The sequence below is a fragment of the Rhinolophus ferrumequinum genome, chromosome 8 (genome assembly GCF_004115265.2).
Source record: "Rhinolophus ferrumequinum isolate MPI-CBG mRhiFer1 chromosome 8, mRhiFer1_v1.p, whole genome shotgun sequence".
Taxonomy (NCBI): Eukaryota; Metazoa; Chordata; class Mammalia; order Chiroptera; family Rhinolophidae; genus Rhinolophus; species Rhinolophus ferrumequinum.
In genome coordinates this window covers 37,728,627-37,742,038 of record NC_046291.1, presented here as the reverse complement: position 1 = coordinate 37,742,038, position 13,412 = coordinate 37,728,627, and the positions used below count along the sequence as shown (strand labels likewise).

General features: G+C 39.1%; 1 protein-coding gene across 4 annotated transcripts in view; it reads left to right on the top strand.

The window, feature by feature from the left end:
* Nucleotides 1-7,924, top strand: part of MYO1B (myosin IB) — a 171,668-nt gene extending 163,744 nt beyond the window's left edge. For 2 of the 4 annotated variants that reach the window (XM_033112279.1, XM_033112278.1), the window contains 3 exons: nt 58-210; nt 1,612-1,739; nt 6,379-7,218. In XM_033112279.1, coding sequence (XP_032968170.1) covers nt 58-210; nt 1,612-1,739; nt 6,379-6,502 — 405 coding nt within the window. In that variant the 3' untranslated portion in view covers nt 6,503-7,218. Of the gene's footprint in view, nt 1-57; nt 211-1,611; nt 1,740-6,378 lie in introns of all 4 variants that reach the window. The other 2 variants (XM_033112280.1, XM_033112276.1) reach the window with 2 other exon arrangements.
* The last annotated feature ends 5,488 nt before the right edge of the window (nt 7,925-13,412 follow it).

Below are 13,412 nucleotides of genomic sequence, written 5' to 3'. Positions count from 1 at the left end.
TATTTTTGATCATTGGGTTTTACATCCTTTTTTGTTTTGTTTTGTTTTGTTTTTTAGAGTACATCCCGGATTTTCCTCTTAACAAATAATAATCTCCTTCTTGCTGATCAAAAGTCTGGACAAATCAAGTCAGAAGTTCCCCTGGTGGATGTGACCAAAGTATCAATGAGCTCACAAAATGATGGCTTCTTCGCCATCCACCTCAAAGAGGTAAAGATTCAACTGTTGATTTGATTGAAAGATTTCTGCATTTGTCTAATCTCTAATTATGCCACATAGGATAATCCTATTACTTGAAGTTTATCCTTATTACAGATTTGCACATTTTGGCTATATTCACGCCAATGTAAAAGTTCAGGGTTGGCCTTTTTCAATAATTGAATACGATTCATCACTTTCATTGGCTTGTTCACTTGAGTTCTAATTTTATTGAGTAGCTTTTGTTCACACCCGCTATGATATGCATTATTTTGAGACTAATTCAGAGGAATATCAGGGTGTTTTAAAGTATGCTCCCTCCTGTTGTTTCTTCTATACACCAACTTAGTAAATGTCTTCTTGTTCATTTTAATTTTGGGGTTTTTAAATAAAGAATGCAACTACAATAAAACAACTGCCTAATAATTTGGACCTAAAGATTTTTTAATGTTCTCTGCTTTTAGCTCAACCAATGACTTTGGCTACGTCATTTAACTTTCATGTGCCTACCTAATTTTCCTCGTCCTTAAAATAGGGAGAATAATAGTACCTACTTCATAGTGTTGCAAGGATTAGATGAAATACTATGTAAAGTGCTTAGCATAATGCCCATCACCTAATAAATAGTCACTGAGTAAACAGATGCCAGCAAATATCAATCATAGTTTGGGTCATACATCTAGCTAATAGTGCATCTATCTAGATGATTCTAAACTTAGGAAAAATACTGTAAGCTTAATTCAGCCTGTTTTCCCAGCTATGAATCTTAACCTAAGGGGAATATATCAAATCCTAACACAGTGATGCTGAACCTCCATTACACATTAAATAATGCTCATGCCCAAGTCACATCCCCAGTTCAATCAAATTAGTTTCTTGGAATGGGACATAAGCATCCTATTCTTCAAAAGCTCCCCAAATGAGTCCCCTATGTAGCTAAGATTGTGAACCACTGCCCTAGGATATTTGTTGGAAGTGTTATTGTTCTTATTTTTTTAACCAAATCCCTGAGGAGTTTTTGTAAGCAGTTCTTTCAGAAAGAGTTAATGGGTTAGGTCAGTGCTTCTCCAACCTGAACGCCCAAACAGATCACCCAAGGATATTGTTGTGGGTTCATATTCAGTAGGCCACAGTAGGGCCTGAGGTTCTGCTTTTCTAACAAGCTCCCAGGTGATGCAGATGCTACTTCTGGTCCTGGAACAACTTTGGGTAGCGAGGGGTTAGGGGACCTTACTAATGTTATCTGAGCAAGTTGAAAGAACTACTGCTTTTGTAATTGTTTATTCAGAAGAGTGGATTCCAGTAGCTGATGTTTTAAAGAGGCTGTAAATACGTTTTTAGCGAAACCTGCAAACATTTGCCTTCTAAGCTGTCTTTAATTATGATAGTCTGACTCTTGGTTTGTCTTCTTAGGGCTCCGAAGCAGCTAGTAAAGGAGACTTTCTCTTCAGTAGTGATCACCTGATTGAAATGGCCACCAAGCTCTATCGGACGACTCTCAGCCAAACCAAACAGAAGCTCAATATTGAAATTTCTGATGAGTATGTTCACGAATTACTTGAATATACCTTTTAACTTTCAGCTGTATTGTTTTAGTTGAGCGATGTGATCGCATTCATTTATTAGGTATTGAATATATGTCTGGCATGTGATCTAGATGATGGATGGGCAGTGAATGATACTGACCGGGTCTCTGCTTTTATGTATCTGACATCCTAGTGGAAGAGACAAATATATACTAATAAAATAATAAGTGAGTCACATGACTTTGGTTAGTGGCAAGTGCTATGGAAGGGGGAGAAAAGCAAGCTAAGGATCACAGGGTATTATTTTTGATAGGGAGGTCAGGGAGGCCTCTTTTTAGTGACCTCTGAGTCAAGACTGGAATCAAGAGAGGAAGCCACGCTACAATCTAGGGAGATGTCTTCTGTGGCAGGGAGGCAGCAGGCGCAAAGGCCCTGAGACACGAGTGAACTTTGTGGCAGAGTGAAATGGTAATAAAAAGACTCTGGGGAGAGAGGCAGGGGCCAGCCATGTGGAGCTTGGAAGCTGAGGTGAGGAGTTGAGATTTTACTGAGGATAATGAGAAGCCATTAAAGGTTTTGAGCAAGGGTGTGGCGTGATCTGATTTATTATTTTCAAAGATCGCTTTGGCTGCCGTGTGGAGAGTAACTATAGAGAGGCAAGAATAGAAGCAGAGAAAATAGTTAGGAGCTTTTCTGAGCTGTGTAGGATAAGGATGATATGGCTTAGGCCTGGGTGTGAGAAGTAGGTAGTGAGAAATATGTTCCGAATGTAGTTTGAAGGAAAACAAGAGGACTTGGGAACAAATTCGATGTTAGGTTTTGGGCCTGAGCCCAAATGGCGATCCCATTTACTACAATAGATGACACTTGAAGAAAGAGGTTTGAGGGTGGATGGGGTGGGGTAAAATAAAAAGAGTGTGGTTTTGGATGTGTTGTATTTGAGATGCCTTTATTTTCACATATAGACAATTAGAGTTATAGGATAAGCGTTGTATGTTGACAAGGGTTTACTAGTACCAAGACTGCATACATTGGAAATAAGCCTTTTTTACTTTACATTAGGGCTCTAATTATAGACATTATTTGCATGTAGTTTGGAGCATCCCTCCGTTTATTAAATCTATCAATAGAAGATCATATGAATTTGAGTTACTATGTTATTTGATACCGAATTGATTACTTTTCAACAGATTGTTTACTATATGCTTAAATACTTGCATCGTAAAATTGCATAACCAGATTTTTCAGGAAATGATTTTATTTTCTGATCAAGATTTTGCCAACCTAATCTATTTCAACTCTTTCTAAAAGTCTTTCCAAAACCAGTAAGCCAAACATACTCTACTTGATGCATTAGGATTTATAGACCTTGGTTATTGTCTATTCTCATTGTATACTAAAAATGGTGTTTAGATTGGATGGGAGATTGGCCTTCATGTATACTCTGCGTTGGAAATTACAGTTTGGACTAAGTAACTTTCTTGTTTTTATGTCCTTTCTCACAAAACGAAGAGTATTAGGAAAAAAGATAATGGCTAGTTGGGTTCCAGTTAGTTAAGGTTTTAACCTGGTAGATCTGTTAGAGCTGTAAACTTCCTTTAGCTGAAATTTTTCATAACTTGGGATGCTGGACTTCTGGTTGGGTGGGACTGCTACTTCCCACTATCCGGGAAGATTATATATATTCCAGATGCAGAAGCTCTTTAGTCTAAGGATGAAGCAGGTTTGTAATTGGCCGACTAGATTAATTAGGCTGTCTTTACAGAAAAATATCATACCAACAGCCCGGCCACAAGGGATTGCTACTTTTAAGCATTTCCCAAACTGGTATTCTAAGAACACTGCCTTTGCAGGATGTTAATAAATGGTGTGCTGTGAAGAAAGTGTTCTCTGGTGCAAATTTACAATCTTTCTTTACTACAGCCCTTCTCAGAGCCTGTGCAGTCTCGTTGCACATTATGACTCTCCTGAGGGGCTTTGGGGAGAGCATGTGCTGTGTTTCTCAAATGTAATCAAGCACAGAACCCCTCCAGTGTCTCTCACGGTTTGTGTTGGAGGCGCTGAGGCGTACGATTACACAACACTGATGAGGATGGCTTGCGTCTGGGCATCGGGAACGCTGCCTTATCACAGAGGGGTGTGTGATGTTCTGGCTCTGTAAGCTTGCAGTAAACGTGCTGTCTGAGTAAAGGTTTACAGTGTGGCCACATGAAGAAAACCAATGTTGAGGAGCATTGTAAACCAACACCTGTCCTTCTCCAATTCCTAACTATTGACTGGTTAAAGTCCTGGGCAGGAGTGCCTGTGATGTATTTTCCAGCCCTAAGTGGCTTTGGTCCATTTTGTTGTCAGCTGTACAGGGTAATGTTTTCAACAGCATTCAGTTCAGTGGGTGCTTTCCTCAGTGCAGCCTTTGCAGAAGTAGAAGTCGTTAATCTAACAAACCCCATCTCCGTGATCATTATGGGTAAACTGGATGTCAGTTTACACGGAGCAGAATCAAAGTCCTGTTTACTCCTTCCAGCGGTTTTAACATGCACAGCAAGAATTGTAGTTTAACACGTAAAAGCGAGAATTGAATTCATCGAGGGACTCAACTGCTCTGTAATTCCCAGTTCTTACACTCCAAACTGTTCAAAATGTAAGTGGTGGCCTTTTAAGGAGAACCTTAAATAAAAGGTGTAGTATTTCTAAAAAATAAATTCTGAATCTATCGAAAACTAAAGTGAATTTGTTCCATTAAATATTTTAAAACTACCTGTATATATACATACATGTATTCGCATATATACATATAGTACATACACACACACGCACAAACATACATATATATTAATTTAAGTTATACAGTTGTTTCTCTGAATATTTTAAACCCAAACAGCTAATCCACAGTCGTTTTGCTGTGAAGTTCTAACTGGTATTAATGCTGTGAAATAGTTCATTCAATGTTAACTGTTTGCTGGAAGATGATTCCTTGATTCTCCATTTTTTTTTACTGTGGGCCATGCTTCAGTTTTCTCTTCTATGAATTACAGATAAATAAGAGTATTTACCTCATAGGATTGTTTTAAAGTTGTGTTTTAATATTTTAATTTACTAAGAACAGTGTAGTGCATGGTAAATACTCAATAAATTTTAGCTGCTGCTATTTTTAGAGTGAATCGTGATCCTGGAGTATGAACATGGAGCCAGCCCACGTGTGCTAAAGTTATTGGGAAAAGAGCTCCTTATACATTTGTTGCACTGCAAGTAGACTTGGAAATTGAAAATATAAAAATATTTGAGTTTTACGATGTGTGTATTTATGTTAAACTTGAAAGACGTTTTTTTCTTTTTTTTCTTTCACACACATTAGATAAGAGTATATATACATGCCAGAGAGATATCCCAGACAGGCGAATTTGGAACTAAAGCTTTTTCAGTGTTTTCAAGTTGAAAAAAACCCAACCCATTTAAAAGCTCAGAAATACTATCATTTTAAAACAACCGATGAATCAGAAGCTTATGTATCACATTTCACTCCAGCGGGTAATGTTTGCAAAATGTGGACTATTCAGGCCTTGAAACTGAGACTAATGTATACAGAGCAGAGTTGTTTCAGTCTTTGCTTGTTGTCGTGGATGCCAGTGACTCAGAAATCTGTTCCCTAAGAAATATACTGAAAACTTGGCGACATTCTACTGAGTCTAATGGTGGGGAGAAAAGAGCACTGGCTTTGAAATGGGCAAGGCCAGGTTCTGGTCCAGCCATGCCACTCTCATGCTTCCCCGCTGGTGTCATCCTGAGGGCAGGGACTTCGTGGAATACATCCCGGTGTCCCTCATAGCACCCAGCCCAGAAGCTATCAGTATGTTTGTAGGAAGGTGTGACACATAATCTCATGGACAGGCCCTTGACCGCTGATTGTCTCTGAAAGGGAAGATTTGGGCTAGAATATCGTTTCCCACAGTATGCCACATGTACCAATGGTAGGATAAGAACTGGCTTTCGGTGTACAATGATGGTTTTTAAAATTTTATAATTTATGTATATTTTAAATGGGTATTAAAATTATGTATATATTAATTAAATGGGTATTAAAACAAGTGGCAGATCAAACTCGTGATTTCATCATTATTATCTGTAGGTCACCACTATTTTGAAATACATTTATTTAGGCTGGAAATAACTATTAGCATAATGTATGGATATGAGAAAAATTGTATCTGAATAACTAAAGATAAAAAACCATAGTCTGTGGGATCTCCAGACCCCTTCTTTTTCTGAAATTCTTGATTTCATTTTCTCAATTTGTTGGTTGTTTAATAGGATACCTCCCCCAGTTTATATTTTTGCTATGCAAAAATGAAGAAAAATAGAAAAATGTCCTGTTGGTCTTTGCATTTGACACATGGAAATTACTGTTCTTACCCCGTCTTAGCTTACTGGAATATGATGAGTTAAAGAACTTCGTTTTCCTTAGGACTAAATGATGAGTGCTGGAAGTAAATGCAATGTAATACCTGGTGAAACAGTTCTCTGTACAGAAGTGCTAATGGAATGGAAAGGAGGAATGTTTGTCAACATCAGTATCCATCAAAAAACAAAAGCTAGTGTTAGTGTAATCATCAGCTGTTTTGTGTGTACTTTAATTTGTGTTATTCTTTTCTCCTAGGTTCCTCGTGCAGTTCAGACAGGATAAAGTATGTGTGAAGTTTATTCAGGGCAACCAGAAAAATGGGAGTGTCCCAACGTGCAAACGAAAAAACAACCGTCTCCTTGAAGTCGCTGTTCCTTAACTGGTGCCTCCTCTCTGCTTTCATGGACTTGTTTCTTTGTAATAGTGCAATTTGGTTTTGTTTTATTTGGGGTTCATTGTATGTTTGGGAATTGTCAAAGGCTAATACCGTTAAAGTCCCTTGGCAAAATAAAACTATTTGACTAATCAATTTTTATTATTGGAATAGTTTTAACCTTTAAAGTGCACATTCTGTCCTGGGACAGGATTGTAGAAACTAACAGTGTCTATGCCATGTCATGTGTGTTCTTTGTTTAGTCATCATGTTAGGTCTGTGTACCCTAAATCAACATATTACTCATAAATCGTTAATACATCTAAGTGTAGGAAATGGTCCTAAAAGATAGTACCTTCACTCATCCAATATTTATGGAATGCCTGCTCTGTGCTAGGCACTGTACTAAATGGTTTGAAAAGCTATGAGGAACTTGTTCTATTTTGAAGGCCACTGCATTCTGGCTGGTTTGTGCTGGCTTTACTATGGCTAAGAGGGCTTGAAAATGTTGAGACCAAAACAGTAACTGTTGATGATGGACAGCGTGATTTAGAAATCCTGTAGTGTGACTTTAACAATATACTTCAAAAAGGGCTGGTCCTAGGAAGTAGAATTATATGACTGGGTAAAATGGCTCTACGTGTGATTTCTATTTGAAAAGAAAAAAACTGACCTTTGAACAGGACTTTTAATTTGTGTAGATCTCTTGTAATTGCTTAGAAAACAGATTCATTCTTATTTTAGAAAAAGTGACAGAAGCAGTCCACTAAGGTTATATTTTCCTGTTTCTGGTAAACATCATATATGATCCTACATATGCTAATATCTACAGAGTGTTGTTTTCACCCAAATTTGAATAAGTACTTCAAACAGCTAATAATACAGTGAGGGCTGAAAGCCTTTCAGATAGAGGCAAACATTCTATACAATGTGCAATAAACATCCAAGATCTTTTTTGAAAGTTTTATTTATAGTAAACATTTTGTATGAGAGAGGTGATCGGTACAGGGTGCATATTTTAATCAAGGATCAAAATTGTTTGTGTTAATTTGCAGGACTTTTTTCTTTTTCTCCTTCAAATTTATAATAAGGATTCATTTTGGAAGCTACTTTTTAAACTTTGGAATCAAATTTCTTCTTATTTGGGAGGATAATGTATATACAATGGTATGTTAAATAATAAAACTGTTCTAATTTGGTGCCATTTCCTGGATCACAACTGTATTTTTGTACTTCAAGCTATTTTCTTATGTTGTGTGTCAATATATTGTTGCACAGAAAGGCTTTGCACTCCAAACATTTCATGCTCTCTGTATAATTGAATTTCACTTATCGTTTATAAACCAGAAACAATCGTTGAAAGTATTTTCTGGGGATTTTCTTTTAATTTTTGTACTTAAAAATATTGCTTCCATAAAGAAATTCTCAGAAGCCTTTGTGTTTATTGGTGCAGAGAGAGAGGATACAATGACTTTCTTTCAGTCTTCTCCAATGTGTACCTAAAGTGGTTCCTGAAATAGGTGAGTAGAAATTTGGAACAGAGAGGTGTTTGTGTTTAGTTTTTTTCTTTTCCAGTATGTAATACATTCACATTGTATAAAAAGATATACAATACAAATTCTCCATCTCATCAGTCACCCTGCTGCTCAGGTCCATGCCCCTCTAAAAATTAACCCTAGTTTTCTGTTGCTTTGCCTTACTTTATACATATACTTACAAGAGGCAATAATAATATAGATGTTTACCTCCCTCCCGTTTAGTAGACAAAAGCTAACACGTTGTAGGCATTGTTCTTTACTTTGCCTTTTTTGCTCTTCATTCTTTTTATAGTGGCATACATAGTCACCCATTGTATGGATGCATTGTGTGTTTGTCCCCTCCTGATCATCCCTGGGTTGGCTCCTGAGTGAAAGTTTAAGTCCAGCATGGAGAGGACCAATATTCCATGCGTCTATTTGTCAAATTTTCTCTGATACCTTGTTTGCAATTAGTTCATTAGGATGATTAACAACAATAACATTAACATACAATAATGTATTTTTTCAAAGTTTATTTCCAATAGAGAAACCATTTACTCTCAAACTTGGTGGTAGGTATTCTGAAAGGATTAAAAATATCTCTGTAAAGTAGGTTTTTCCACCCCTTTTTAAATCTTTTAATTACAGTTGACATTCAATATTATTTTATATTAATTTCAGATGTATAGCATAGTGTTTAGACATTTATATAATTTAAGAAGAGCTTCCCCTGACCAGTCTAGTACCCACCTGGTACTATACATAGTTATTACCATATTATTGACTATATTTCTTATGCTATACCCTACATCCCCATGACTACTTTGTAACAACTAATTTGTACTTCTTAATCCCTTCTCCTTTTTTCACCCAAGCCTCCAACCCCACTCCGATCTGGCAATCATCAAAATGTTTTCTGTTTCTATGAGTTTATTTCTGTTTTGTTTGTTTATTTTGTTTTTTTAATTCCACATAAGCAAAATCACATTGCATCTGTCTTTCTCTATCTGACATACTCCACTCAGCATAATACCCTCCAGGTCCATCCATGCCACCACAGATGGCAAGAACCCATTCCCTTTCATGGCCGAGCAATATTCCATTGTATATATGTACCACCTCCTCTTTATTCACCATCAGTGGACACCCAGGCTACCTCCACATCTTGACTATTGTAAACAATGCTGCAGTGAACATATGGATGCACACGTTCCCTCGAAGTAACATTTTGGGTTTCTTCAGATAAATACACAAGTGGGATTACTGGGTCCTTCATTGTCTCTTCTTATAGCCTTTGTTTAAAGTCTATTTTGTCTGGTATAAGTATTGCTACCCCTGATTTTTTTTTGCTTTTTTCGTTTCCATTTTATGGAATATCTTTTCCCATCCCTTTACTGTCTGACTGTATGTGTTTTACAATCTGAAGTGAGTCTCTTGTAGGCAGCATATGTAAGGGTTTTGTTTTCTTACCATTCAGCCCTCCTATGTTGGTTGAATGGAGCACTTAACCCATTTACATTGAAAGTAATTGCTGATAGATATGTAGCTATTGCCATTTTATTACTCATGATTTATTACTCATAAATGATTTTGTTTCTTTCCGTCTTAAAGAAGTCCATCTAACATTTCTTGTAATACTATTTTGGTGGTGATGAACTCCTTCACTTTTTCTAGTCTGGGAAGCTCTTTCTCTGTCCTTCAATTTTAAATGATAGCTGTGCTGGGTAGAGTTATCTTGGTTGTAGGTCCTTGCTTTTCATCATGTTCAGTATTTTGTGCCAGTCCCTTCTGGCCTGCAAAGTTTCTGTTGAGAAATCAGCTGATAGTCTTATGGGACCTCCCTTGTAGGTAACTAACTGCTTTGTTCTTGCTGCTTTTAAAATTCTTTGTCTTAACCTGTGGCATTTTAATTATGATGTGTCTTGGTGTGGGCTTGCTTGGCTTCATCTTGTTTGGGACTCTGCACTTCGTGGACTTATATGTCTATTTCCTTTGCCTGGTTAGAAAAGTTTTCAGTCATTATTTCTTCAAACAGGTTCTCAATCCCTTGCTTTCTCTCTTCTTCTGGAATCCCTATGGTGCAAATCTTGCTATGCTTGCTGTCCCAGAGGTCTCTTAAACTATCCTCATTTTTTTGTATTCTTTTACTTTTTGCTGTTCCAATTGGGTGGTTTTTGCTACCTTGTCTTCCAAATTACTGACTCGATCCTTTGCTTCATCTAGTCTGCTGGTGATTCTTTCTAGTGCATTCTTCATTTTAGTTGTTGTAGTATTTACTTCTGACTGGTTCTTTTTTATGGTTTCTATATCCTTTTCTTATGCTTCCTATCTCTTTGTTGAAGTTCTCACTAAGTTCCTTGAGCATCCTTAAAACCATTGTTTTGAACTCTGTATCTGGTAGGTTGCTTGCCTCCATTTTGTTTAGTTCTTTTCTGGAGTTTTCTCCTGTTCTTTCATTTGGGATACATTTCTTTTTTGCCTCATTTTGGCTGCCTCTTTGTGTTTGTTTCTATATATTAGATAGATCTGCTATGTCTCCCAGGTGGCCTTATGTAGTAGGTGCCCTGTGGGGCCTTGGCACCATCTCCCTGGTCACCAGCTCTGGGTGCTCCAGAAGTGTCCCTTGTGCGGGTTGTGTGTGCCCTCCTGTTATAGTTGAGCCTGGAGTGCTTTTGGTGTGCCATTGGGTGGGATTGACCCTCCGGCTGATTGTTTATAGGGTTTGGCCACATCCACAGCTTACACGCTGCTGTGTGGGGTCCTTACCCCACTGAGTGGGGTTCTCCCCAGCAGACTCTAGTGTATATCGAGACCACCTTTTGTGTGTGCCACTTGTGGGGCTAATTGGGCGGTGCTCTGCTGTGGTCTGAAGCCAACCTCCACATATGTTGGTTCTGGGGTCTCTGCGGAGGGGCTCTAATGCAGTCCCAGGTCACCCACTGTCTGTGACTGGCCAGGGGCTACCTAGTAGGAGCTACAAAATGATCCGCAATTGTTTGCTGCCATGCTAAACCTGGAGATGTGTGGAAGAGGCCAAGATGTGAACCAAGGCTATCTGCCACCAGTACCGGGCCTGGGGTAGCTTCACAAAAAGCCATGACACATTGAGGCCGCCTGCCATCTGCTGACTCCCTTAAGGTTCAGCCACTGATAAATCCTCCTGTGTTACACAAGTTGGGTGAGGCAGGGTCTGGGGGAGTCACTAGAGTGGGAATCATTGTGGTCACCAGGTTAATGTAAATTCTTGTTTGGTGCCAGTGCTGAGCCTAGAGCTACTCAGCAAAAATCTCAGCACACTGAGGCCAGTCATCATCACCCAGCTGTAGCCTCCTGAATTTGATAGTTTTCCAAGAAAGTGCAATGTGGGCAGGTTGGCTGCTGGTAGTGAGGGATTGGAGTGGGGCGGAGTCCTAGAAGAACTCACCAGGCCAATCAGATTCAGATTTGAACGTGTGGGGGAGGGCTCAACACAGGAAGGATCCCGCCCACCTTCCCGCAGGACTGGGAAGAGGGCCCCTCACAGGGATAATAATGAGTGTCCTCCAGCCGTCATACGGAAGCTACACACCTCAGTCTTCACTTGTGTGCCTCTGACACCCACATCACTGTCTCAGCTGGAACCCAAGGTGAGTGCCTGCAAGTGAGTAAGTCTGTGGGGGCCGTTTAAGAGGACGCCTGGATTTCCTACAGCGTTTCCTCCCACCTGGGAGTTTGGAATCCCCACTGTTTTTCACAGCCAGATATGGAAGCTCATCTTCCCAGCACCAGCACACTAGATTAGGGAGCCTGGTGTGTGGAGGGTTGACATCTCTCGCTCCTCCAGGGAGAACCTCGGGCCAAGATATCCCTCCTGATTCTGAACTGCCACAGTTGAGAGGTTTGGGGCCCATTCTGCATCTCCACCCCTCCTACCAGTCACCACGTGGCTTCTTTATATTTTTAGTTCTAGGCCTTATGTTCATGAAATTCATTCTAGGTGGGTTGTGACTTGACTTGGTGGAAAAAGTTTTCTGAACTTTTGCAAGTAAGCTTCCTTGTATCAGGGTGAAATTTGCCTCCTTAGAGTTCCTTAAACCAAACTAGCCAGTTTGGGGGAGCATCCTTAAACAATACAGTTGTTAAGTGAGAGTTCTTAGTGCTTGAAATATAAGGGGTGATGCTCCTTTTCCATAGGAAGCAAGGTAGCAATTAAGGAAAATGTAACTGCTGCGAGCAATTAGAGATTTTCAGCTTAGAAATGGAATATTAAACCCTAGTTTTCAATCCTGAGGTTAGAGGTCACTGCCCTTCAGAGGCACTTAAACTATTTTCTTGTTGGAAACCCTTCGCATTCGCCAGTAGGGAAAGCAGTGATAATTTGACCTCACTGGAAATGAGAGAGGTAACTCGTTCCAGGTGACCTACTCACTGTAAGTGCAATGTTTCCCATTATGTCACCAAATCAATCTGGGTCAAAATCACAAAGAAAACTTATTTTAAAAGAAGAAAACAAAACAAAAAGCCATGCTGATTATTGGGCTATACATCTTCACAACTGAATCAGAATCTCTGGAATAGTTGAAAATAGGTATTTTAAAGGAAATCTCCAAGTGATCAGGCACATTAAAGTTGGAGAACTACCAAGAAAAACCCTAGAACTGCTCTAGCTACACACAGCCATCTGTTTTAACGTCCTTCAGGAGGTGATGCTGATGCAACCCTAATTGAGAACCACTGGTCTACAGCTTCTCTTTAGCTACACATGTTGGACCTGCCAATGCTGCACCCCCTCCCCCAATGCCTGACTAGAAGTTACTGATAAACTGGCATTGCCCTATTACAGTGGGTAAACGACCAATGTTTTTTTATCTTTGAATTTCTTTTACTGTCCTGCAATGGAGAAGTAAAGTATTGGTGACATGCCAGATTTCCTATGTACCATGAGCTGGCCACACAGACCTAACTTGTTCCCGATCACCAGTTAGTTGCCCAGCTCCTAGAGTGACTTGAAAGTCTAAACTAACAGATGATGTGCTTGAAAAAAGGTAACCAGGTAATGTGTACCAAAAATCAGACCATGGTAGTTAGCAAGTTTGCAATGTGGATGATACAATTACTTTTTTTTTTTTTTTTAGTAAGCAATACGACCTTTATTGAAGTAATGACCTTTATCAAATACAGTAAAATTATTTCACAGGAGAGGAATTTATATAAATATGCACTTCCATCTACCGTAGGGCAAGAAAGGAACATGGGAAAGTTACTCTGTAATAGGCTGGTTACATTTTTGTGTTTCACACTCTTGGAATAATAACTTGGATCCAGTACTCAGGTGTAAGACCTTCAGCTCAAGTTTGAATACCTTTGTTGATACCCCAAGAGTTACAGGGTATGTGTAATGGCACAGAACCAAAGCCAAG